This window comes from Typha angustifolia, chromosome 11 (assembly GCF_048772165.1).
Source record: "Typha angustifolia cultivar Huaian chromosome 11, ASM4877216v1, whole genome shotgun sequence".
NCBI lineage: Eukaryota > Viridiplantae > Streptophyta > Magnoliopsida > Poales > Typhaceae > Typha > Typha angustifolia.
In genome coordinates, this window is record NC_133249.1 from 15,821,743 (window position 1) to 15,840,355 (window position 18,613).

The following is an 18,613-nucleotide window of genomic DNA, read 5'->3' on the forward strand; positions in this document are numbered from 1 at the left end:
TGAGCAGATTGTATTTTACCACAAAATTATAATACTTTTGATGTAAAAATCAGAGCATTGTCTTGCTACATTTTTAGTATCCAAACAAGTGATAGGAAAGCCAAAGTGAAGTTTAAATTTCCACTGTTTTGGATGCATTACTCTACTAGTGTTTCTAAACAACCCCCTTAGAATACAACAGAGTACAAAGTTGCATTTGGGCCTATTTATTCCAATATTTACATTTTTTTTTTGTAGACATTTGAAATTTTCGTCCAGTTTTAAATTCAAATTTTACTTCCTTCAACCGAATCTTGCATGAGGTAATAGGATCCAAAATGAGTTCAAATTCAAATTTATATTACTGTATGATTTACGCACGGCTGAGATTTTGCCACGTTTCCAAAGAAGAAGACCCACGACAAACGGCGCTATTTATAAACTGTCTATGATGCCGTCACCGACTTCCTTTCCCTTCTTACTACTTTCTATTAGTAAATAACAACAGAACAAAACCGAAAGCATATTCGGGAGGATCTCGCACGAGAGCACGCGAGGGAAGGCGTAAGGGAAAGAGCGGTGATTGAGGCATTTCGTCGAACGGAAGCCAGACGCTACCTTGGCCATCCATCCCCTTTCCCGTGTTTGTTATCATCTTATCCCTTCCTCACAAATTTATAGGGCTCCGCGCGGGAATCGAGGCGCGTAGTTATTTATGCAGTGATCCCGCGGATTGGGGTGGCGAGGGAGTCAAAAGAGGTTAGATTAATAGCATCCTTTTTCTTTGATTTTTGTGGGGATTCCTTATTATTTTCCTTTAAATTAGCCTTTTTCTAATATTGCTAGATTTCCTTTCCTGTTCTGAATCAAATTTCCGAGTTCCTAGTCCCTTTTCGTCCTTTTCTTTTAAATTTCGGGAATAAGTAGGGATAAGGACAAGAAATTAACAATTTCTGCTTTTGGTGTTGCAGAGAGAAGAATAACGCAAGGAGCTTGAAGGAAGGAGAGTTGTTCGCCTTCTGATGCCGGGCTAGGCTGTCAATTTCCTTTGACAGCCGGCCCCGTCTCCGCTCCTCCAAAGATTTGGTTAGTTTGATTTCATTATCTTGTAAAATGTCTTTTACTTTGTCTTATTTCAATTGCAAGATTCTTCTTTCTATCATATATAAGCAGTTGATATGATGCTTGTCATGCGAAATCCTTGTCGTTCTTCTTGTTGGATGTCGTACTGTTAATTATAATGCGTGGTATTTCCTATGAATCAGGCCTGTTGGTTGTTTATCCGACAAGGATAACATAATTTCTGATGGCTTCTCTTTCTGGTCCTCTCCATCGGCCTCTCTCTGCTGCCGCAGTTGTCGCAGTTGCTGCTGTGTCTTCAGACCTTCCCGATCGTTTCTCGCACCATAAATTATCTGAATCGAATGCAGCATTGTCACCCACCACTATGGATTCTGCAGAACCTTTTCGTCCGGCTTCTGTCACTGGTCTCTCGGGTCTCTCTGTCTTGTCACGGGACCGAAAGCCTATAGGTGATGCTAGCTGTGGTGCCAAAAATGTGAATCTTCCTTCTGCACCAGGATCCTTTTACAGGTCTTTTTCGGCGTCCATTGCTCCCCCACCTGCCATTCACACTTTGTATCAGTATGCAAGATTGATTAAACCCCAGGATTATGAGGAAGGCATGCCCACGATCCCTTCTTCATCTTCTGATGTTTTGTACCGATGGCATCTACCTGATCCAAGGACTTGCGTGTTACAGAGGAATGATGGGTGTTCATCTGCCAAATCTCAGACGGTTGTGGTTTTACTCGGGTGGTTGGGAGCGAAGCAGAAGAATTTGAAAAGATATGCAGATTGGTACACATCGAGGGGTTTCCATGCTGTGACATTTACCTTTCCAATGTCCGATATTATCAGTTACAACACTGGGGGCAAAGCTGAGCAGGATCTCGAGTCCCTTGCTAACCATCTAGCTGGTTGGGTTGCAGAAGAGAGTGGGAAGAACTTAATCTTCCATACTTTCAGTAACACCGGTTGGCTGACGTATGTTTACTCTTCACTTGCTTTTGTACCATCTCATTCTGGGAGCTCTCTAAGTAAACTATTTGGTTGTGCTATTGCAGCTATGGTGCGATATTGGAGAAATTTCAGAAGCAGGACTCTTCTGTGATGGAGAAGATTAGAGGTTGCATTGTTGACTCTGCGCCTGTTGCTGCCCCTGATCCACAGGTTAACTATCTCTTATCTTGGGTCATTGATTCTGATCATAAGAGGATCATTTGGTAGTTCATTTGTTTTAGTGTGATCGGTTGCCTTATCAAGCTTATTTTCGGTTTCTTATGCATTTAAGGACATTTTTTCACTAAAGTAATGCTGTCCATGGATAATATCACTATCAAAGGATCTATTGTGCTTTTAGTATCATGATTCTGTCTTTATGCCTCCACAACCATTCTTTGCCTCCAACTGAGTAATCTTTCTTTATCCTTGTAGAATTATGTTTCTATTAGTATCACTTGCTCAGATTTCGTTAAAATGATGCCAGTTTCAGAACTATATGATTTCTACTATCAGAGCTTTACTTTCCTTTTTTTTTTCTTCAAGCTACTAAGTTAGTAAATTATTCTTGAATTCACTTCTTAGCAAGTCGCAGGCTGCTAGTCATTAGCTTTTCTGTTTGCATAGGGAAAATTGTTCTTGCCTTTGGTTATATTGCTTGTGTTCTCCAGTTTGTTGTCTTAAAGAGTATAATATCATCCTCTTAATTTTGTAGGTTTGGGCTTCAGGCTTCTCTGCTGCTTTTCTGAAAAAGCAGAGTATAACAACAAAAGGAATGATGGATTCGAAGGATTTGAGGAAGGGCATGGTTGCTGTTGTTGATTCTGGTGTGGAATCTAAACCAGCAGTCACTGAGACTGCTTTATTGGTGGTCTTAGAGAAATTTTTTGAAGTGGTTCTGAACCTTCCAGCTATCAACAGGTAGTGATTCTCTTTTCATTGGCTGCATTTATTATATGGTTAACTTTGCAAAGTTTGTATAAGTTCAGAGTGCAGATCATCTGTAATTAGTATGTGTTGTGATCAAGGCAACCTCCATGTAGGTTTTTCATTTTGGAATTGCTTTAAGATTTTTTTGATAAGGATTAATCAGCTATTGATACTAAATTTGTAAATATCTATGAGTACTTAGTGAGGACAAATATCTTCCATTCCTAAGGATCTGCATTAGCTAATGATTTCCTTCACTCTTACCAGGAGGCTCTTGGACGTTTTGGATCTGTTATCGTCAGAGCAACCAAAGTGCCCACAATTCTATATATACAGCTCTGCTGACAGAGTTATTCCTGCAAAATCTGTGGAATCTTTTATAGAAAAGCAAAGAAGAGTTGGTCATGAGGTCAAGGCATGCAATTTTGTGTCTTCACCTCATGTCGACCATTTTCGAAGCCATCCAGCTCTTTATACTACTGAACTGACCAGCTTTTTGGATGACTGCGTGCTCACCTGTTGCAAAGATTCGTCATAAGAAAGTTTTCACAAAAGAGATCTTTTCTTGCCAATGATTTTATTCTTTCCTGGTAATTAATCAACACTTGCCAGGCATTATATGGTTGAACAGAAATTGTTCAACTTTCAATTGTGTATAGATCATACGTGTAACTCAACTGTTAGATTCTATATTTACTGAAAAAAAAAGGGGTTGGACTCGATTTTTAAAGCTGGTATCTTTTGTCTATAGTTGGGCAGTAGAAGGAAGCTTGTGCAGTAGATTATTATTTTGTAATTTTCTTTTCCTTAGTAGGCTTACTGAAATGAAGTAATTTTTCTACAAATTGTTACTATATTTCTGGCAGCAGAAACTCGCAGGAATAAAAGATCTCATCACAAATACTTGTGTTGTTCTCTTTTGTATCCCTACATACTGTACACAGTTTAACAGCAGAAAGTTCCACGATAAAATATCAGCATTATTGGCATTTGTGTTCTTCCCTGTTGTACTTTTTACATTTACGTTTACGGAGGACTTTGATGAAACCTAACAAGAATTTTACAATTTAATTATATTATGTATATATATTTTTTATATTTTCTATAGTCAATATATATTTTATCATAATATAATGTTTATAAGTACGATACACACTAAAATTTATTATTATAAAAAAAGAAGTTAAATATAATTAAATTATAAAAGAGTCACTGGAAATGAGCATCATTTTAAAATTTATGGACTGTTATGAAATCTAACAAGACTGCATTACTGAATTAGCAAGAGATAAGATTTCATCCACAAAAACCTGCATGCTATTTCATTTACTGATATCTTTCATATCTTAGAAATCACCAACTCTTCTAGAAAAAGATGAAGAGTGGCATCACACTCCTGCTACATTTTTTACAACACAACTACTCTAGAGGAAAAAGAAAAGGAGCACCTTCCAATTGATTACAGGACTCTCTTTTCCCCACTCCATGCCCAAGAACCATCTCACAATACTCTTCCAAGTTTTTGAACTACTCTGACAGTCTTTCTTGCACTTCAAAGATAGCTTGTTGAAGGTACTTGAAAGATCTCTTTGGACTAATAAAACCCATAAACCAACACTCAAATTTGTCAACTGTAACTATCTGGATGTACTTTTGGTTTGGCTTGTCCAGATTCTCTCTTTCACATGCTTGCTCTATCCTCCTCAATGGTATCAAGACCTGAAAATAAGGATGAATTCGGTCAATTCTTTCAAAAATTTTTGATGGTTTGCCACCTTAGAGCTAGTAGCCAAGTGTATAATATATGGAGGAATTGATACCTTGTAGGGGACTTTGGCCAAGTTTCCTTTGGGAGAAGTGACTGTGATAGTTCTATCACTATGGAATGCTATCTTATCAGTTGAAATAAAGAGCAGTCCAGCAATAGGCCCTGTTGTGGTGGACAAATAACATTGGAAGGCATTCAGCAGCTTCTCCCCTTTTCTAACAGTGAATTTTTGTCTGAAGACTCTCTCAATTCCTCCAGCTTGAAGAATCCTTGCACTCAGTCTCAATTTCCCCTTTACAGTCTTGGAAATATTGGGTCCTAAGCTCACTGCAGTTCCAAGTAATGACTAAAAGTTACAATCACTAAATTTTCCAGACAGTAACATTACCGATATCATATAAATCTTTTGTAAACATCAAGTTTAGTGCATAAGGAAAGATGTTAGCTCATTACCGTGATCTCTGAGGCGTCGTACGCAACTGTCCGCTTTGTTGCTCATCTTGTTTATCCAATGAATAATTGAATCCACTTTTCCTGCATATCGATCGAAAATTAATTAGTATCAAATGCAGCATCCTACAAGAACATTGCAGCCAGACATGGTCATTACTTTGTTCAACTTGAGAGGACCCATATGAAGTCAATTGGAGGTAGGAGCTTGACTCAGGAAGAGCTATTTCCTTAGGCAATTCTGATGCACATCCGACTGTGTTTATTGGAATGCCAATGGCTTGGTCATGGCTTGTTTTCTCCATGATCAGATGAAGATAGATATTGCTATTTGCTACTGCTTGGAGAGCTCTTTGCAAGGTGGAATGGAATGCCAATGCCAAGTTTACCAGTAGCATGCCTTTTATAAGGTGGAGAACTATTCCAAACTTTGTAAAATTTTCAAGTGTTTATACTTTTAGAGAAATGAAGACTTTATTGTGCACTTTCCATCATCACCTTATCAAAAATAAAGGTGCTATCATCGTCACAGAAAGATAAAAGGAAAAGCTTCAGATCGCCTTTTGCATAATATAAACTTGTTCAATGGATTCAACTTCCATTTCAGTTGATCATAGCAATCAGAAAACTGAGAATAGTTGCAAACTTTGTTTTTATAACCACCAGATTTTAGGCATCCCATGTGTTTGGCTGGTCCACTATTCTTATTCCAACTTTTTCTAAGGCGACCTTTGAAGTGAATCTATGCAAGATATGATATACTTATCCTTCTTTTCCACTAAATTCTCAATCCAAGAAAGCTTCATGCCAACATCCAACATGCTGGTGACGCTCTGAGTCAGCAGTCTATGCTGTTCTTGTGTCTGATGAATGGCATTGTAGAAGCTTGCAAACCAGAAAGCCAACTTGTCTAGTTGTAAAGTGAAAAGAAGGAAGTCCACTAGAGTAAACAATCTGAGTATTAAGTACATGAAAGAAAGAGACTAAGGAACCTTATGATGCAAGGAAAAATGGAAATAGTCATCATCAAGTAACCTAGATAATCTCAAAGGCAATCATAAAGTAAACAAAAGTTTTCTACTAAAACTTGGAATAAAATATGACAAATTAATATTTAAATTAAAAATCACTTAAATCTAATACCGTCGCGGTACTAAAAAATGTCAAGAGTTTATCTATGCTTATATAACACATAGAATTGCATGATCTAAAACAAGCATAAATTCAGTGTGGGTCGATCTGAGATACTATTGGATTCTAGCAAATTGATAGTGATAATGTAACGGCTCTAATTACACTGAGGTCATCGGATTTGAGCAAATACTATAAAATTTGACAGATATGTGTGATCGTCGAGTTGTTAACATAAAACCATATACTATTGATGACAAGAGTGAATTCAATGCAAATTAATTTGAGATACTATTAGGTCATAACAAATTGATCGTCAATATTTAACAGCTTTAATTGCACTAAGAAACTACAGAGAGGGGTATCAGATTTGAGAAAGAATGATTGGCATTTATAAATACGTATAATTGATAAGTTGTTGCGCATATGATAGTATAATAACCCGACCACACAGATACTAATAGAATGAGATGGATAGACGGTCGCGCTACGTTTACAAATTTACCCTCGCTTCCTAATACTATTCTCGAACCGACCTCGCGGGAAAGCCCGAAGGCATTAGACTTCACCCCTTTTGTTATTCCCCGTCGCCGCGGCTATCTCGTAGCGTTGCCGCACTCCATTGGAAACCCTAAAAGCTTCAAATCGTATACCGTCGTTCTCCATGGGGTCAGCGAGCAATGATCCACCTCGTACGCCGGTGGCGGAAGGAGGAGGAGGAGGAGGCGAGAAGTCTCGGTCCCAAGACGCCGCGTGGTTCTCTTCCCTTTCGGAGCCCGAGCTTGTAAGTTTCAACAAACCCTAACACCCTTTCCGTTTTATTCGTTTTGATCAAGTTATCCCGTCTAAGATTTCAGGAGCTTGGAATTATTCCAGGATATCCTGATGAAAATATGAATCTAGTTTCTGATTGGTATAAAGCAAAGTAGAAGAAGAGTTGACGAGAGAAGAGTAAGAAGACAACAAATATTAGCTTTTAAATCCAACTTGTCCTCATATAATATCACTAGTATGAAATTGAATACAAGTTTTCGATATTTTAAGGCCAGTACTCACTAAAAGCTCATCTTTTACCAGGGCATCCTCATAGTTGCTCTTTGTACTCTTTATATTATTGGTGACAATTTATGTAGACCAAAATTACTTCAGTTATGAATCGCCTTCTGATTTCTCATAGTTGCCTAATTTTTTTTGAAGTGGATCTTCACGTTCAGATCATATAAGAATTTCGGTATATGAATTGTTGAGACTGACTAAACCCGAAGAAAGGGTGGTTTTTATTTTATTTTTTGCTTTTAACATTGTCTCTACTTTTCCGTTCTCCTTAGCTTTGCGGTTTCAATAGTTAATTTTGCTCTGCAGATGCGGCAAATGTATTATCGTTGAGTACTCCTTAAATATATTTTTGCAGGATTTTCTCATCAGCTTAAAAGAGATGGCTACAATGAGAGCAAAGAACATAGGCTACAGTGGTCTTGCTGAAAAATTTGATGCAAGGACGCTTCGTGCTCTTGGTATGTTGTGTATAGTGTGCTATCGTTATTTTACATTCTTGATGCAGTTCTCCAATATATTCTTTTGATGTAACTGAGGATCTCTTATTTTTGCATAACTGTTACTAAGTATATGTGGTAACTCTTTTCTGGGTGCTAAAACATTGTACAATGCTTATCATAGTCCTTACCTTTGATCAGAAAGTAATCTTGTTGTTGTTAATGTTCTTGCTAGAAGAAAAGTTGTCTTTTTAGGCTGTCACTCCTGAAAACCATAGAAAATTGTTTAGGGGATCTGTGTTAAGTGGATATAGTTTAGGATTGTTGTACAATGGACTCAATTTAACTATCTACTAGATGAGGCAAACTGATGGATTGTATGAAACTGCAAAAGAATTGATTTTAGATATTGTTGGCCAGAGATAGCAGAGTTACAATATTCTCCATGATGTCATGATTAGTCATATTGATGTTCTGTAAGCTTCTGTTCCCAATGAGACCTTGTAAAGAATATCTTGATTCCTTTATTATATTGGAATCATTTTATGCATTAGCTTTCCTTGATCACTTGTGTCGTTCTTATTTGTATTTTTCCAGGTATTATTTTGTTGGATTTTTTCAAGGAACGAGTGAAAAGCACTTCAAGTGATCCAAAATTGGTTGAGACACTAGATTTGCTTAGTGACTGTGGTCTTGCTGCTCTGGATCATGAGGGGAAGCCTTACTCTGCTGCACATAGTGAAGATGTTTCGGCATCAAATTTTGCCACACCTCGGCGAAAGCGGATGTGGGAGGGGTAAGTACAACTCTACATATGTCATGCAATATTCTTTATTTATTTGTTCTTTATACCCTATAGTTTTAGTGACAACAATATCTGAGCCTAGTCCCAAATATTTGGATCTGCTATACAGTGTTTTCTACCACTGTCCTAAGAAATGTCCATGCACCCGTATAGGCGGCCAAATATGTGATTGTGGTCCCTATGCTGGAGCCTTCTTAATTTTTATTTAAATACAACTATTGCCAGACAGACAATATTAAGTCCTTGTATAGAGGGAAGTATCTATCTTCCATATTTCTCTTCAAGGTCGTTTATTTCTTTTCATTTTCAACTTACTTGGCATATCTTTTTTAATTTAGGTATAGTTAAATACCGAATGCATACACACCCCTACAGGCGTTTGCATGCCACATATGCGCCATGCAGTCCCTTGACCACCCGCACACCATGGTTTTCTTAGGAAATTGTAAATTTTGTTTTCATTCCTTTCCAATTGGTACAAGGGATATTTCTATGATCACGTAAGGCTAAGAAAAGGAGGTATGATGTACTCTTATCTCTATGCAGTGAGTGCCTATCTGAAGTGATAAAAAAGCTTGGCACTTTCTGAGATTTACACCATACCCTGTCTCTTTACATTCACTTGGCAGTCTAGGCAAGATTAGATAGACAGGTCTGGGATCATAGAAAGTATGATCACAGTTTCTAATTGATGATGGTTTTCTGGTATAGTGTACTATCTTCGGATGCAAAATTTCTATAATTTTTAATAGCTTTGACTGCTTTTTGTTCAGATTATGTGAAGAAAGAGTTCAAAGTTGCAAGAAACAAAAAACAACAGAAAATAAAATGTAATCAGCGTCAGCGTTTATCTAGCAGTGAGTCCTTGAATGTTGCATGAGTTGATCTTTTGGAATTTTGACCCTTCGGTGTGATGCAGACAAAACAACTGCAAGGTATGTGAACATGGCTGCAGTTTCAAGATTAATCTTGTTCCATCTAGCTGACCACAATGGTAGGGCTTAATCATATATAAAGTTATAATGCAAAATATCCTAAACATATTCTCATACATATGGTTTATGTAAGTTTCAGTAGTAATTTCTTGGCTGGTGACTTGTCATCCTTTATTGTCACTACATTGTAAGATATATATGTACTTGTGAATTGCTGAATGTTGGAAATAGAAAGCTGCAGAGATATTTCTTGTGAATCTCCATCAGTTTCTTTAAATTTTAGAAAATAAAAATCAAATAAGATAATTGTTGATCCTTCCCTATCAAGATTATGGTCTAAATTGAACTGTATCAATGCATTCTCACTATGCTCTATAGATTTAGAAGACTGTTAGTCTATTACACTTTCTAGTTTATTGATTATGAGCTTTTGCAGAGTGTTATAGTTTATCATGATGACTGTATACTTGGCTGTGCATTGTATTGTTATCCTGAAATCTAGTAGTCCCACTTAGTCATATAAATTTTGTCCCACAATTTCGATTCTTGCATATAACTGAATATAGGAGAACAGGGCATGATTCTTGGATAAACATAGGAATCATGGTGATAGTACAATGATAATGGGTTAAGTAGCACACAAACTAGGTTCCACAGGCTTATGGCCATGCTTACGATACATTAACAACATAAGAGGAAACAACAGTTATACTATTCTAGATTCACTTCACTAGACCTAGATTTATGATACCCCATGCATCCTGTGGCCATGACTTCTCTTTTGCCTTAGCCAGCATCACTCTGCCCCAAGAAACCCATCCCTCCCATGTCATCCTCTTGTCCCAGCTGCTTCCCCACTCCAGTATCAATTCCAACCCCTTCTCTGCCTCTTCCTCAGTCTCCTCATACCTCCCCTGGTTCAGATACACCTGTGCCAGCACAAGATGTGGCTCTCCCACAAATGGGTTTTTCTCAATACTCTCCAACAGCATCGCCTCCACTCTTTTCCACTCCCCATCCTTTGATCCATCACTGCAAATAGCCTCCCAGTACAATTCTCTTGCAACTATCTGTTCCTTGGCATCCAACACCTTGGTGCAGTTGTCAAACACTGGAGGCACTACAAGCTCAATATCTTCATCTCTAGCTACATGACTGTCACTTTCTCCTCTTTGTTTCTGCTCCTCCATGTAGATTTCTTCCTCCCTTACTATTAGGGTATACAGTGCGCCTAGCCTTGACAGTGAGTTCATCCACAACCCCGGCTTTCCAGAGCCGGGCCACAGCGTTTTCCAGTTGTTGCCGCCAAATTCCAACCTTCCATTCTCGTTGTCGAATAGCTTGTCTTGGTAATCAACATACTGATCACTGAAGTCTGCAATGGTCATCAAGATGAAGATGGCCATCACTCTTCTAGACACAGCTACTGCTTCCCCGGTCCTTATATGCTTCAACTTGATCCTTCTGCAGGAAGTAAAGACTGAAGCTTCATCCTCCACGGCTGGTCCACATCAAACACTTTGTTGCGAAGGGAGATCTCTGAGAGCGCCAAGTGTTCAATGAGCTCTTCATCGGTGTAGTGGAAGAGGAGGTCGTCATGGATGAGCGCATGGCGTGGGATGACACAGAAGATATGGACGAGGCGCTCCGCTTGGGTGCCGATGAGGTCTTGGACATGCTCACGAGTGGTGTGCGGGTCGAAGATGGCGAGGTTGACATAGGAGTTGGAATAGGAGGAGTGGAAAAGGCCACAGCGCGCGACAGCATCTGGCGCACACCATAGCTTTAGTATGCGGTAGACATCAACAAGGTGGGCAATGAAGGTCCCGTGCTTGTGGTAGCATTCGCCTGCACCGACCGAGCGGAGGACAGCAATGAGGGAGGGGAGCTCTGGGTCGATGGACTCAAGCTCGCCTCGGAGGAAGGGGCGGGCGGCAGCGAGGAGGGCGGGGAGGTCTCTCTTGTGAGGGCGAGAAGTATAGGAAGGCATTGTGGTAGAATTTGCTTATAGTTTATGAGTACAAGAGCTGGATTGGAGTAATAATATAGGAAGATTGGGAGAAGACAGTGACTAGAGGCAGAAGGGTAAAGAGGCAAAAGTTGTCGACATGTAGGGGAGTGGGTACATGCAAAGGGTGTACGAGTCGTGCTGTGGGGGCTATATCAATTGGCGGATGTTATTTGGTTTGTGACGGTTGTTGCAACTTCTTCATGGATTTTTCTGCAAGGTGGCGGAAAACGTAATGTTGATTCTTCTGCCCTTTGCCATGAGAGGAAGATGGAGATAAAATAATTTGTTGGCGATAACAATCTGATTCCAAAAATCCGATCAAAATAAAAAAATAAAAAAAAAACTTACAGATTTCAGAATATAAATTCTGAATAGTCGAGTCTAGTGTTGGACACTATCTCCTTAAGACCAATTCGCCCTCCACTGATTGCTTCTGGAACAGTGGACGTCGGTCTCCCAGGATACAACGACTGCCTTGCACTGGAAAGGAAGCAGCTTTCTAATACCTTGATTAGACCTGAACCGTGCTGTACTCTCTCTCGACAGTAGACTCAAACTTAAAAGACTCGACTTTAAGAAGGAATAAACTCTCTGATGTTATATTTAATTATGCAGACTGACAGCCTATTTATAGAGGTAAACAGGCTCGACGAAAAGATGCAAAATCACCGAATGGATGCACCAATTCGGGTCAGTAACTAATTTATAGTTACACTGTGAAGGGATGCACCATTTGGGTCGAGTTCAACCAACGAACCGAACCGAACCGAGCCGGGCCGGGCGGTGCGCGTGTGTGTTAGGTTGCATAGTAACCTTTACCCACAAAATAGGTACCCCTTTTGGGGCCCAAAGCCCATAGGAAGTTTGTTGCTTATATACCATACTAACATTTCTCAAATATCCAATATGGTACTAAACTTACTTTCCTTTATTTCCCATTGCCATGATACCCACTTTAGAGCCAATTATCATTCACTTCTCTTCATGAATTTGATTAAGTGAATATATGACAATAAAGTATACTTTGAGCTAAATTGATTCCACCATTAAACCATTATTAATAATGTGTGGGCCCCACTTAAAACTTAGCTCAAAATTAATAAAATATTCATGTCAAAATCATGAAATTACCAACATAATTATCCTCTTGTTTGGCTTGCATTTCTTCTCTTTAACGGTGGAGAAAAAGGAAGAGATATAGAATACTTTCCAACGGTAGGTTAAATGCCCAATTTATTTTTGTTTCTTTTGACATCAGCTGTCTTTTTAACTCTGATGGAGTGATGGTTCTACTTGCACCTCAAAATGATATATAAACTGATGGTGAACCTTGTATTTTTGATTGAAGTAATGCCGAACTTATTGCTTTGTTGGTATATTAAGGTGATATAGACCTTTCCCTTACAGTCAAAAGCATCGTGGAAAGATGGCAAATTAGGATGATTTCAAATAGAAGTTAGTGGCCTGCTGTTTAATCACGTGAGGAGGTTGTTGGAGGCAGTGATATATCCTTGTCACGACTCACGAGAAGCTGATAGTGGCTTGCGAATATCTGCAACAATCGACAACAATACAGTGTGTAGTTCTTATGCATGGTTGAACTACTAGTCCTATCAAACTATTACTCGAATTAGTTTAAAAGATAGATCAAATTTAAAGAATAGCGTGGTTCAGTAGTTTTTCATATCTAATCAAATTACTCTTTAAAAAATCAAAATTAATAAATGAGATTAACTAATTGAGTTTGAGCCTCAAATCAAATAAGACCTAATGTACTAGTCCTATCAAACTATTAGTCGAATTAGTTTAAAAGATGATAGATTTAAAGATAACATTGTTCTTTCTTTCTTTCTTTCTTTCTTCTTCCCTCTTGTTAATCTCGATATGAACAGAAGACACCCATTTGCACATTCCAATGACTAAGCTTTATTTTAGTTGCCACAAGCCAACAACCTTAGTAGAGACAAATCATCATAAGCTTTCACCGAACAAGCCCCAAGTTAATGATCCCCCATGCAGCCTGTGGCCATGACTTCTCCTTTGCCTTGGCCAACATCACTCTCCCCCAAGACACCCACCCTTCCCATGTCATCCTCTTATCCCAACTACTCCCCCACTCCAATATCAACTTCAACCCCTCCTCTGCTTCTCTCTCAGCCTTCTCATACCTCCCCAAGTTCAAGTAAACTTGGCCCAACACCAAATGAGGCTCTCCCACAAATGGGTTCTTGTCAACACTCTCCAATAACAACTTCTCCACTCTCTCCCATTCCTCTTCCTTCTTCACATCACTGCAAGCAGCTTCCCAGTATAAATCCCTTGCGGCTGCTTGTTCTTTAGGATTCAACACTTTTGTGCAGTTATCAAGCACTGGTGGTATCACTAACTCTATCTCCTCGTCTCTATCAACTCCACCTCCTCCTCTTTCCTTTAAGAAGATCTCCTCCTCTCTCACTATCAGAGTGTACAATGCACCCATCCTTGATATTGAGCTCAGCCACAGTCCTGGCTTCCCTTTGCCCGGCCACAGCGCGGCCGGGCTGCTGCCGGAGAACTCCAGCTTGCCGTCTTCGTTGTCGAAGAGTTTGTCTTGCCAGTCGTAGAGCTGGTCACTGAAGTCGGCAATGGTCATCAAAACAAAGGTTGCTATTATTCTCCTCGAGACTGTAACGTCCTCCCCTGTTCTGATATGCTTCACCTGGCGCATTTGATTTCAAAACTCTAATTCAAGTTTCAAAACAAATAGGAACTTTTTAATGCATTAAATCACCTATATTTTGATCTTATTGTTAAAAACTCTCCCTCTCTTTTTCAAGTTTTCGTATTTTAATTGCTCTTTTTTTTTTCTCCTCTTTTCTCACTTTGCAACTAAATTTCTTCTGATCCCTGAAAGAAATTTCTTATTAATTGATATAGAATATTGTGACCACATAGTTGTAATTTTTCTAAAAGACCAAATAAATTAAATAGAATAGTTTCTGTGCAACCTCACCTTGATCCCTTCGGCAGGAAGCAGCCCCTGAAGCTTCATTCTCCACGGCTGGCTCCTATCGAACACCTTGTCGCGAATCGCCGCCTCGGACTGCGCCAGATGTTCGACGAAATCCCCATCGCTATAATGGAAAAGCAAGTCGTCGTGTATCAGACTCTGCCTCGGAACGACGCAGAAGAGGTGTATGAGCCTCTCGGCTTGCTCCCCGACGAGGTCTCGAACGTAATTCCTCGTGGTGTTGGGATCAAATATGGCGAGGTTGACGTAGGAGTTGGAGTAGGCGGAGTGGAAGAGCCCGCATCGCGCGACGGAGTCGGGTGCGCCCCATAGCTTTAGTATTCGGTAGACGTCGATGAGGTGGGAGAGGAAGGTCGAGTGCTTGTGCCAGCACTCGCCGGCCCCGAGGGAGACGAGGACGGAGACGAATGAAGGGAGATCTGGGTCGACGGCGGCGAGATCGCCGCGGAGGAAGGGGCGAGCGGCGGAGAGGATGCCTGAGAGGTCTCCCATTATTGGGGGTAGAGTGGACTGGTTTTGGTAGGGGAAAGACACAAAGGTGGATGGATAGGATCGAATATTTAAGTGAAGTAGGTAGACATCACAATGGAACAAAATTGACACCTTTTAAGTTGTGTTAGTTGTTATAATTCTTATGCTTTGAGATATTTAGACAGTGGATTCTTTTATTGGAGCAATATATGATTTAAACTTGTTATAATCTCTCTTTTTTTTTTCAAAAATTATTGACCCAATTATTCAATAATTATAGGAGAGAGCTAGCCTCAAAAAGTAATCTTGCACTCATCACAACTTGCTTTTTTATATTTTTTATTTATTTTTTAACAATTAAAGCCCATGGGCTTCACTGGATCAGACAAAGGAATCCCTACCCAATGACAAGTGGCAATATACTTGACATGTCCACAAGGATGTAATACTAAGGATCGACCCAAGACATGTAAGACCTCTTTCTTCCAGAGTAACAGTGTGAGTAGATAAGAATAAGAATAATACAATTTCAATAGAAGGTTATGTATAGAGGATTGGAGGTCCAGGTACTAATTATCTTAAGCATAAGATAACATCGCTAACAACAACTGTTCAGATCTCTCGTGAACAATAATACCACATCAGCATTTTAGTAGGATCAGCACATTAACAGTATAATACAACCTTCTCAGTTGAGTTACTTCCTGACTTGATTAACATCCTAGTGAAATGATCCGGGCTCCGTAGATCATAGAGTTCCAGCGAAAGCTAATATCAGTGGAATTAATCGCTTCAAAGCTCCCGTATCAATTTCCATTGATGCCATCTCCTGATTCTAAGGCTTCTTTCCCTGAATCTTGCTCTTCTGTTCAAGGGAGATGCAAATTGTAAATGGAAAAGTGGAAAGGCCAAAATAGAAATTGAAATCATTAAAATTGTGAAGTACTAACGCATAATCTGATATAGTGCTTTCTGTGTGCGCCTCTCAAGCTTATCAAGCTTCTTCTGTACATCCCGTCGGAGATCCCAATTTGGCTTCTTTGGAGCAATGTTTACAAAAGGATCCTGGATTTTATGATCTTATTAGGATGAATGTCTGTTAACGAAGCACTGAACCTGGTCCAGTGGTAAAAAAAATACAATACCTCGATTTTCTCAGGTTCCAAAGGTGCGGCACCAACTGGGTCTTCAAACTTGGGTAGAACAACTGGTGCCACCTTACCCTCTTGAAGTTGCTTATCGTGAGGAAGGTAGTTTCTGAACTTCATATTTGGCATCCTATAAGACGAAAGGAAAACAAATAAAGCCATTAATACAGCATCTAATTGCATCCAATATCTCATGTATTGTTGGATTTTTCAAATGTCCTTTTAGCATACAAAATTCCTAGCTCATATGTGCAAAATCAATATGTCCATCAGCAAATAACAGACTATCAATGGAGAGGGTAGCCAAGATAAAAGTGTGGCCCGGATGCTTCATCTTTAATTGCAAAAGAGCTAAAAAGAAAGCCTCGATGTGTACTTCTTGCTGAAGTAAACATGAAACATCACTGGTTTTCCTATAGGTTCACGTCATAGTCATGCTGAAACCTCAAGAATCAAGACCTAAATAGAATGTGTTCAGATAACTCATAACCACTCTTTGTTCATTGAAATGATGTCTGTTGAGTTAGGGAAGGGCATGAGCAGGGTTTCCAGGATGAAAGCAAGCACAAGGCTGATCCTCATGTCTCAAGGTTATAATCGTTACAAGGATAGGCTTCTTTATCACCAAACTAGGATACAGAAGTAACAGTAACTTTATTGAAAATCAAATAGATGATGCAAGAAGCAACCAGAGTTGAGAATTTCATTTACGTCGATGGCTATACCTCACTCAGTGTTCATATTATCTGCCACAAGCACAAAAAGATAAAAAAAGAACTCGCTGCACCATATATTTATGTGGCTTCAATTATAATATGAGCAACTGGAGAAAAAATATGTCAAGCATGACATATTTGGATTTGTGTATTATAATCATACTTTTCTTCTTCAGTTTCCTCAGAATCTTCTGCAGTAATAGAACTTTGCTTTGAGCCATCATCAGGTGTCTCTAGAAGCTCCTTTGCTGTTCTGAGAGCTGTCAACCTTTCGCGGCGTTCAGTAGCAGCTTGTTCTACAAGATCTTCTTCAACTGCCATGACACTCCTGATAAAGATTAAGATCAGAAACAGCAAACAGTAACAATTTGAACCTCTAATATTACTTTTAATGATTGCACATTTACTTGTAACCTAAGCAGACATTAGTCAGAGCACAAAAGGAAGAGGATTGTTAAAGCTACTGGCTGGTAGGAGAGGATTTTGTAAAGCAATTCATCTATTCAATGTACATTTGACTCTTCTTTACACGAAAATTCTTTCTGATTTCAATATTAAAGTATTCTTTAATAACAAATAATGGTCACTGCCTAGAAGAATGATAGGTTTGAAGCTGCATACATTAATCAAATAAAAAGGAGCTTAAAAATCACCTAAACAATCAAATTTCCTGAATTGAATGAAGCAGTCAAACATTAACAATTTACCAATCTTTGCTACCAAATCACAAGGGATACTATTACACTAACCAAAGCAAGCAAAAAGAAATTTATAGTAAAATTTAGATCTTTTTATTCATTAACTTCCTAGGGTTTATTACTCTCTAGTTTCTTAATTCATAAGAGAAAAAAGTTTATCAATTTGTGAAGCATAATGGGATTCTCACATCTTTTTCCAGCAGCTACATAAAGAACTGAACAACAAAGCAAAGGTCCACAAAGCTCAAATTTCTTCTGCCTCAAACTAGATAAAAACTCTTTAACTCCCATGTTGCAAATATCAAATTCATCCTTTCCCTGAAATATAGAACAATCTAACAGTTTTCTCTCACAATGCAAATCTAGACAAAGCCAAGTTTATCGGTGCTAACGCTCTTTTGCTGCATGAAGTAGTGTTAAGAGTGTCTTTGCACAAAGACGCAAATTGGCAATGATTTATTCTGAAACAAACGCAAAATCGAACACTATCGCAGCACCCTTCAAACCGATTACTGTAACAAAGAGAACAAATCAAGAAAACCTAACATGGAGTAAAGAATAAAGCATACCTGTCTCCACCATCACTGACGGATTTTTCTCTTGTTCTCCCGTTCTGGGCTGGACCCTCATCTGGTGTGCTGAGGAATTCTTTGGCCGCCCTCAGAGCTCTCAACCTCTCGCGGCGAGCGCTGCTGGCCGAATCGATGGCGTCCTCTTCGGCAGTCATCCTTCTTGCTTCAACCCTAGACTCTGTGAGAGAGAGAGAGAGAGAGAGAAGAGAGAGAGAGCAGAGAGAGAGACTTAGGGCTGGGTTTGAGGAAGAACGAAAGGAGTAGTATAGCGTCTACCGTATTCTTCTATCGCAAAGGTTGGGTTATATTGGGCCAAGGGCCCAAGGCCCAAACTTAGTACGGCCTAAGTATCTTCTTATATATATTTTTGACATAACTATAAGGTGTAATTTGTAATTTACCCTATTTTGGCGAATGGCCGTATTAGTTTTAGCT

At 39.2% G+C, this 18,613-nt stretch overlaps 5 protein-coding genes and 1 pseudogene across 5 annotated transcripts; 2 read left to right on the forward strand and 4 right to left on the reverse strand.

Moving 5' to 3' along the window:
* Window positions 1-499: 499 nt before the first annotated feature.
* On the forward strand, window positions 500-3,692 carry LOC140771320 (uncharacterized). The gene is made up of 6 exons (XM_073112806.1): window positions 500-738; window positions 951-1,065; window positions 1,245-2,025; window positions 2,106-2,211; window positions 2,756-2,961; window positions 3,238-3,692. Exons 3-6 carry the CDS (start codon window positions 1,286-1,288, stop codon window positions 3,506-3,508), a joined length of 1,323 nt encoding a protein of 440 aa, XP_072968907.1. The 5' UTR covers window positions 500-738; window positions 951-1,065; window positions 1,245-1,285; the 3' UTR covers window positions 3,509-3,692.
* Window positions 3,693-4,270: 578 nt separating this feature from the next.
* Window positions 4,271-5,599, reverse strand: LOC140771027 (putative GEM-like protein 8). The gene is made up of 4 exons (XM_073112379.1): window positions 5,349-5,599; window positions 5,192-5,272; window positions 4,791-5,065; window positions 4,271-4,689 (listed from the first exon to the last, which is right to left on the reverse strand). The coding sequence occupies exons 1-4, from the start codon at window positions 5,584-5,586 to the stop codon at window positions 4,498-4,500; spliced, it is 786 nt and encodes a 261-aa protein (XP_072968480.1). The 5' UTR covers window positions 5,587-5,599; the 3' UTR covers window positions 4,271-4,497.
* Window positions 5,600-6,852: 1,253 nt separating this feature from the next.
* LOC140769485 (uncharacterized) lies at window positions 6,853-9,531 on the forward strand. Its single transcript, XM_073110182.1, has 4 exons — window positions 6,853-7,103; window positions 7,731-7,833; window positions 8,410-8,608; window positions 9,391-9,531. The coding sequence occupies exons 1-4, from the start codon at window positions 6,984-6,986 to the stop codon at window positions 9,449-9,451; spliced, it is 483 nt and encodes a 160-aa protein (XP_072966283.1). The 5' UTR covers window positions 6,853-6,983; the 3' UTR covers window positions 9,452-9,531.
* Window positions 9,532-10,271: 740 nt separating this feature from the next.
* On the reverse strand, window positions 10,272-11,841 carry LOC140769482 (uncharacterized; annotated as a pseudogene).
* A 1,611-nt stretch (window positions 11,842-13,452) lies between these two features.
* Window positions 13,453-15,215, reverse strand: LOC140769483 (uncharacterized). Its single transcript, XM_073110180.1, has 2 exons — window positions 14,556-15,215; window positions 13,453-14,261 (listed from the first exon to the last, which is right to left on the reverse strand). Exons 1-2 carry the CDS (start codon window positions 15,063-15,065, stop codon window positions 13,545-13,547), a joined length of 1,227 nt encoding a protein of 408 aa, XP_072966281.1. The 5' UTR covers window positions 15,066-15,215; the 3' UTR covers window positions 13,453-13,544.
* A 332-nt stretch (window positions 15,216-15,547) lies between these two features.
* Window positions 15,548-18,434, reverse strand: LOC140769484 (uncharacterized). The gene is made up of 5 exons (XM_073110181.1): window positions 18,176-18,434; window positions 17,072-17,236; window positions 16,190-16,322; window positions 15,995-16,109; window positions 15,548-15,909 (listed from the first exon to the last, which is right to left on the reverse strand). Exons 1-5 carry the CDS (start codon window positions 18,331-18,333, stop codon window positions 15,851-15,853), a joined length of 630 nt encoding a protein of 209 aa, XP_072966282.1. The 5' UTR covers window positions 18,334-18,434; the 3' UTR covers window positions 15,548-15,850.
* Window positions 18,435-18,613: the final 179 nt, after the last annotated feature.

Excerpts from the sequence above, each read along its gene's own strand:
- LOC140769483 (XM_073110180.1), bottom strand. The coding sequence starts at position 15,065 with ATGGGAGACCTCTCAGGCATCCTCTCCGCCGCTCGCCCCTTCCTCCGC. Across the intron at positions 14,262-14,555 it reads TTCCTGCCGAAGGGATCAAG|GTGAAGCATATCAGAACAGG; the intron begins GTGAGGTTGCAC and ends CAAATGCGCCAG.
- LOC140769485 (XM_073110182.1), top strand. The coding sequence starts at position 6,984 with ATGGGGTCAGCGAGCAATGATCCACCTCGTACGCCGGTGGCGGAAGGA. Across the intron at positions 7,104-7,730 it reads CCCTTTCGGAGCCCGAGCTT|GATTTTCTCATCAGCTTAAA; the intron begins GTAAGTTTCAAC and ends ATATTTTTGCAG. Across the intron at positions 8,609-9,390 it reads CGAAAGCGGATGTGGGAGGG|ATTATGTGAAGAAAGAGTTC; the intron begins GTAAGTACAACT and ends CTTTTTGTTCAG.
- LOC140769484 (XM_073110181.1), bottom strand. The coding sequence starts at position 18,333 with ATGACTGCCGAAGAGGACGCCATCGATTCGGCCAGCAGCGCTCGCCGC. Across the intron at positions 16,323-17,071 it reads GAGGAAACTGAAGAAGAAAA|GATGCCAAATATGAAGTTCA; the intron begins GTATGATTATAA and ends TTCGTCTTATAG. Across the intron at positions 16,110-16,189 it reads TGGAACCTGAGAAAATCGAG|GATCCTTTTGTAAACATTGC; the intron begins GTATTGTATTTT and ends CATAAAATCCAG.
- LOC140771320 (XM_073112806.1), top strand. The coding sequence starts at position 1,286 with ATGGCTTCTCTTTCTGGTCCTCTCCATCGGCCTCTCTCTGCTGCCGCA. Across the intron at positions 2,026-2,105 it reads AGTAACACCGGTTGGCTGAC|CTATGGTGCGATATTGGAGA; the intron begins GTATGTTTACTC and ends GTGCTATTGCAG. Across the intron at positions 2,212-2,755 it reads TTGCTGCCCCTGATCCACAG|GTTTGGGCTTCAGGCTTCTC; the intron begins GTTAACTATCTC and ends TTAATTTTGTAG.
- LOC140771027 (XM_073112379.1), bottom strand. The coding sequence starts at position 5,586 with ATGCTACTGGTAAACTTGGCATTGGCATTCCATTCCACCTTGCAAAGA. Across the intron at positions 5,273-5,348 it reads GTCCTCTCAAGTTGAACAAA|GAAAAGTGGATTCAATTATT; the intron begins GTAATGACCATG and ends ATCGATATGCAG. Across the intron at positions 4,690-4,790 it reads TGGCCAAAGTCCCCTACAAG|GTCTTGATACCATTGAGGAG; the intron begins GTATCAATTCCT and ends CCTTATTTTCAG.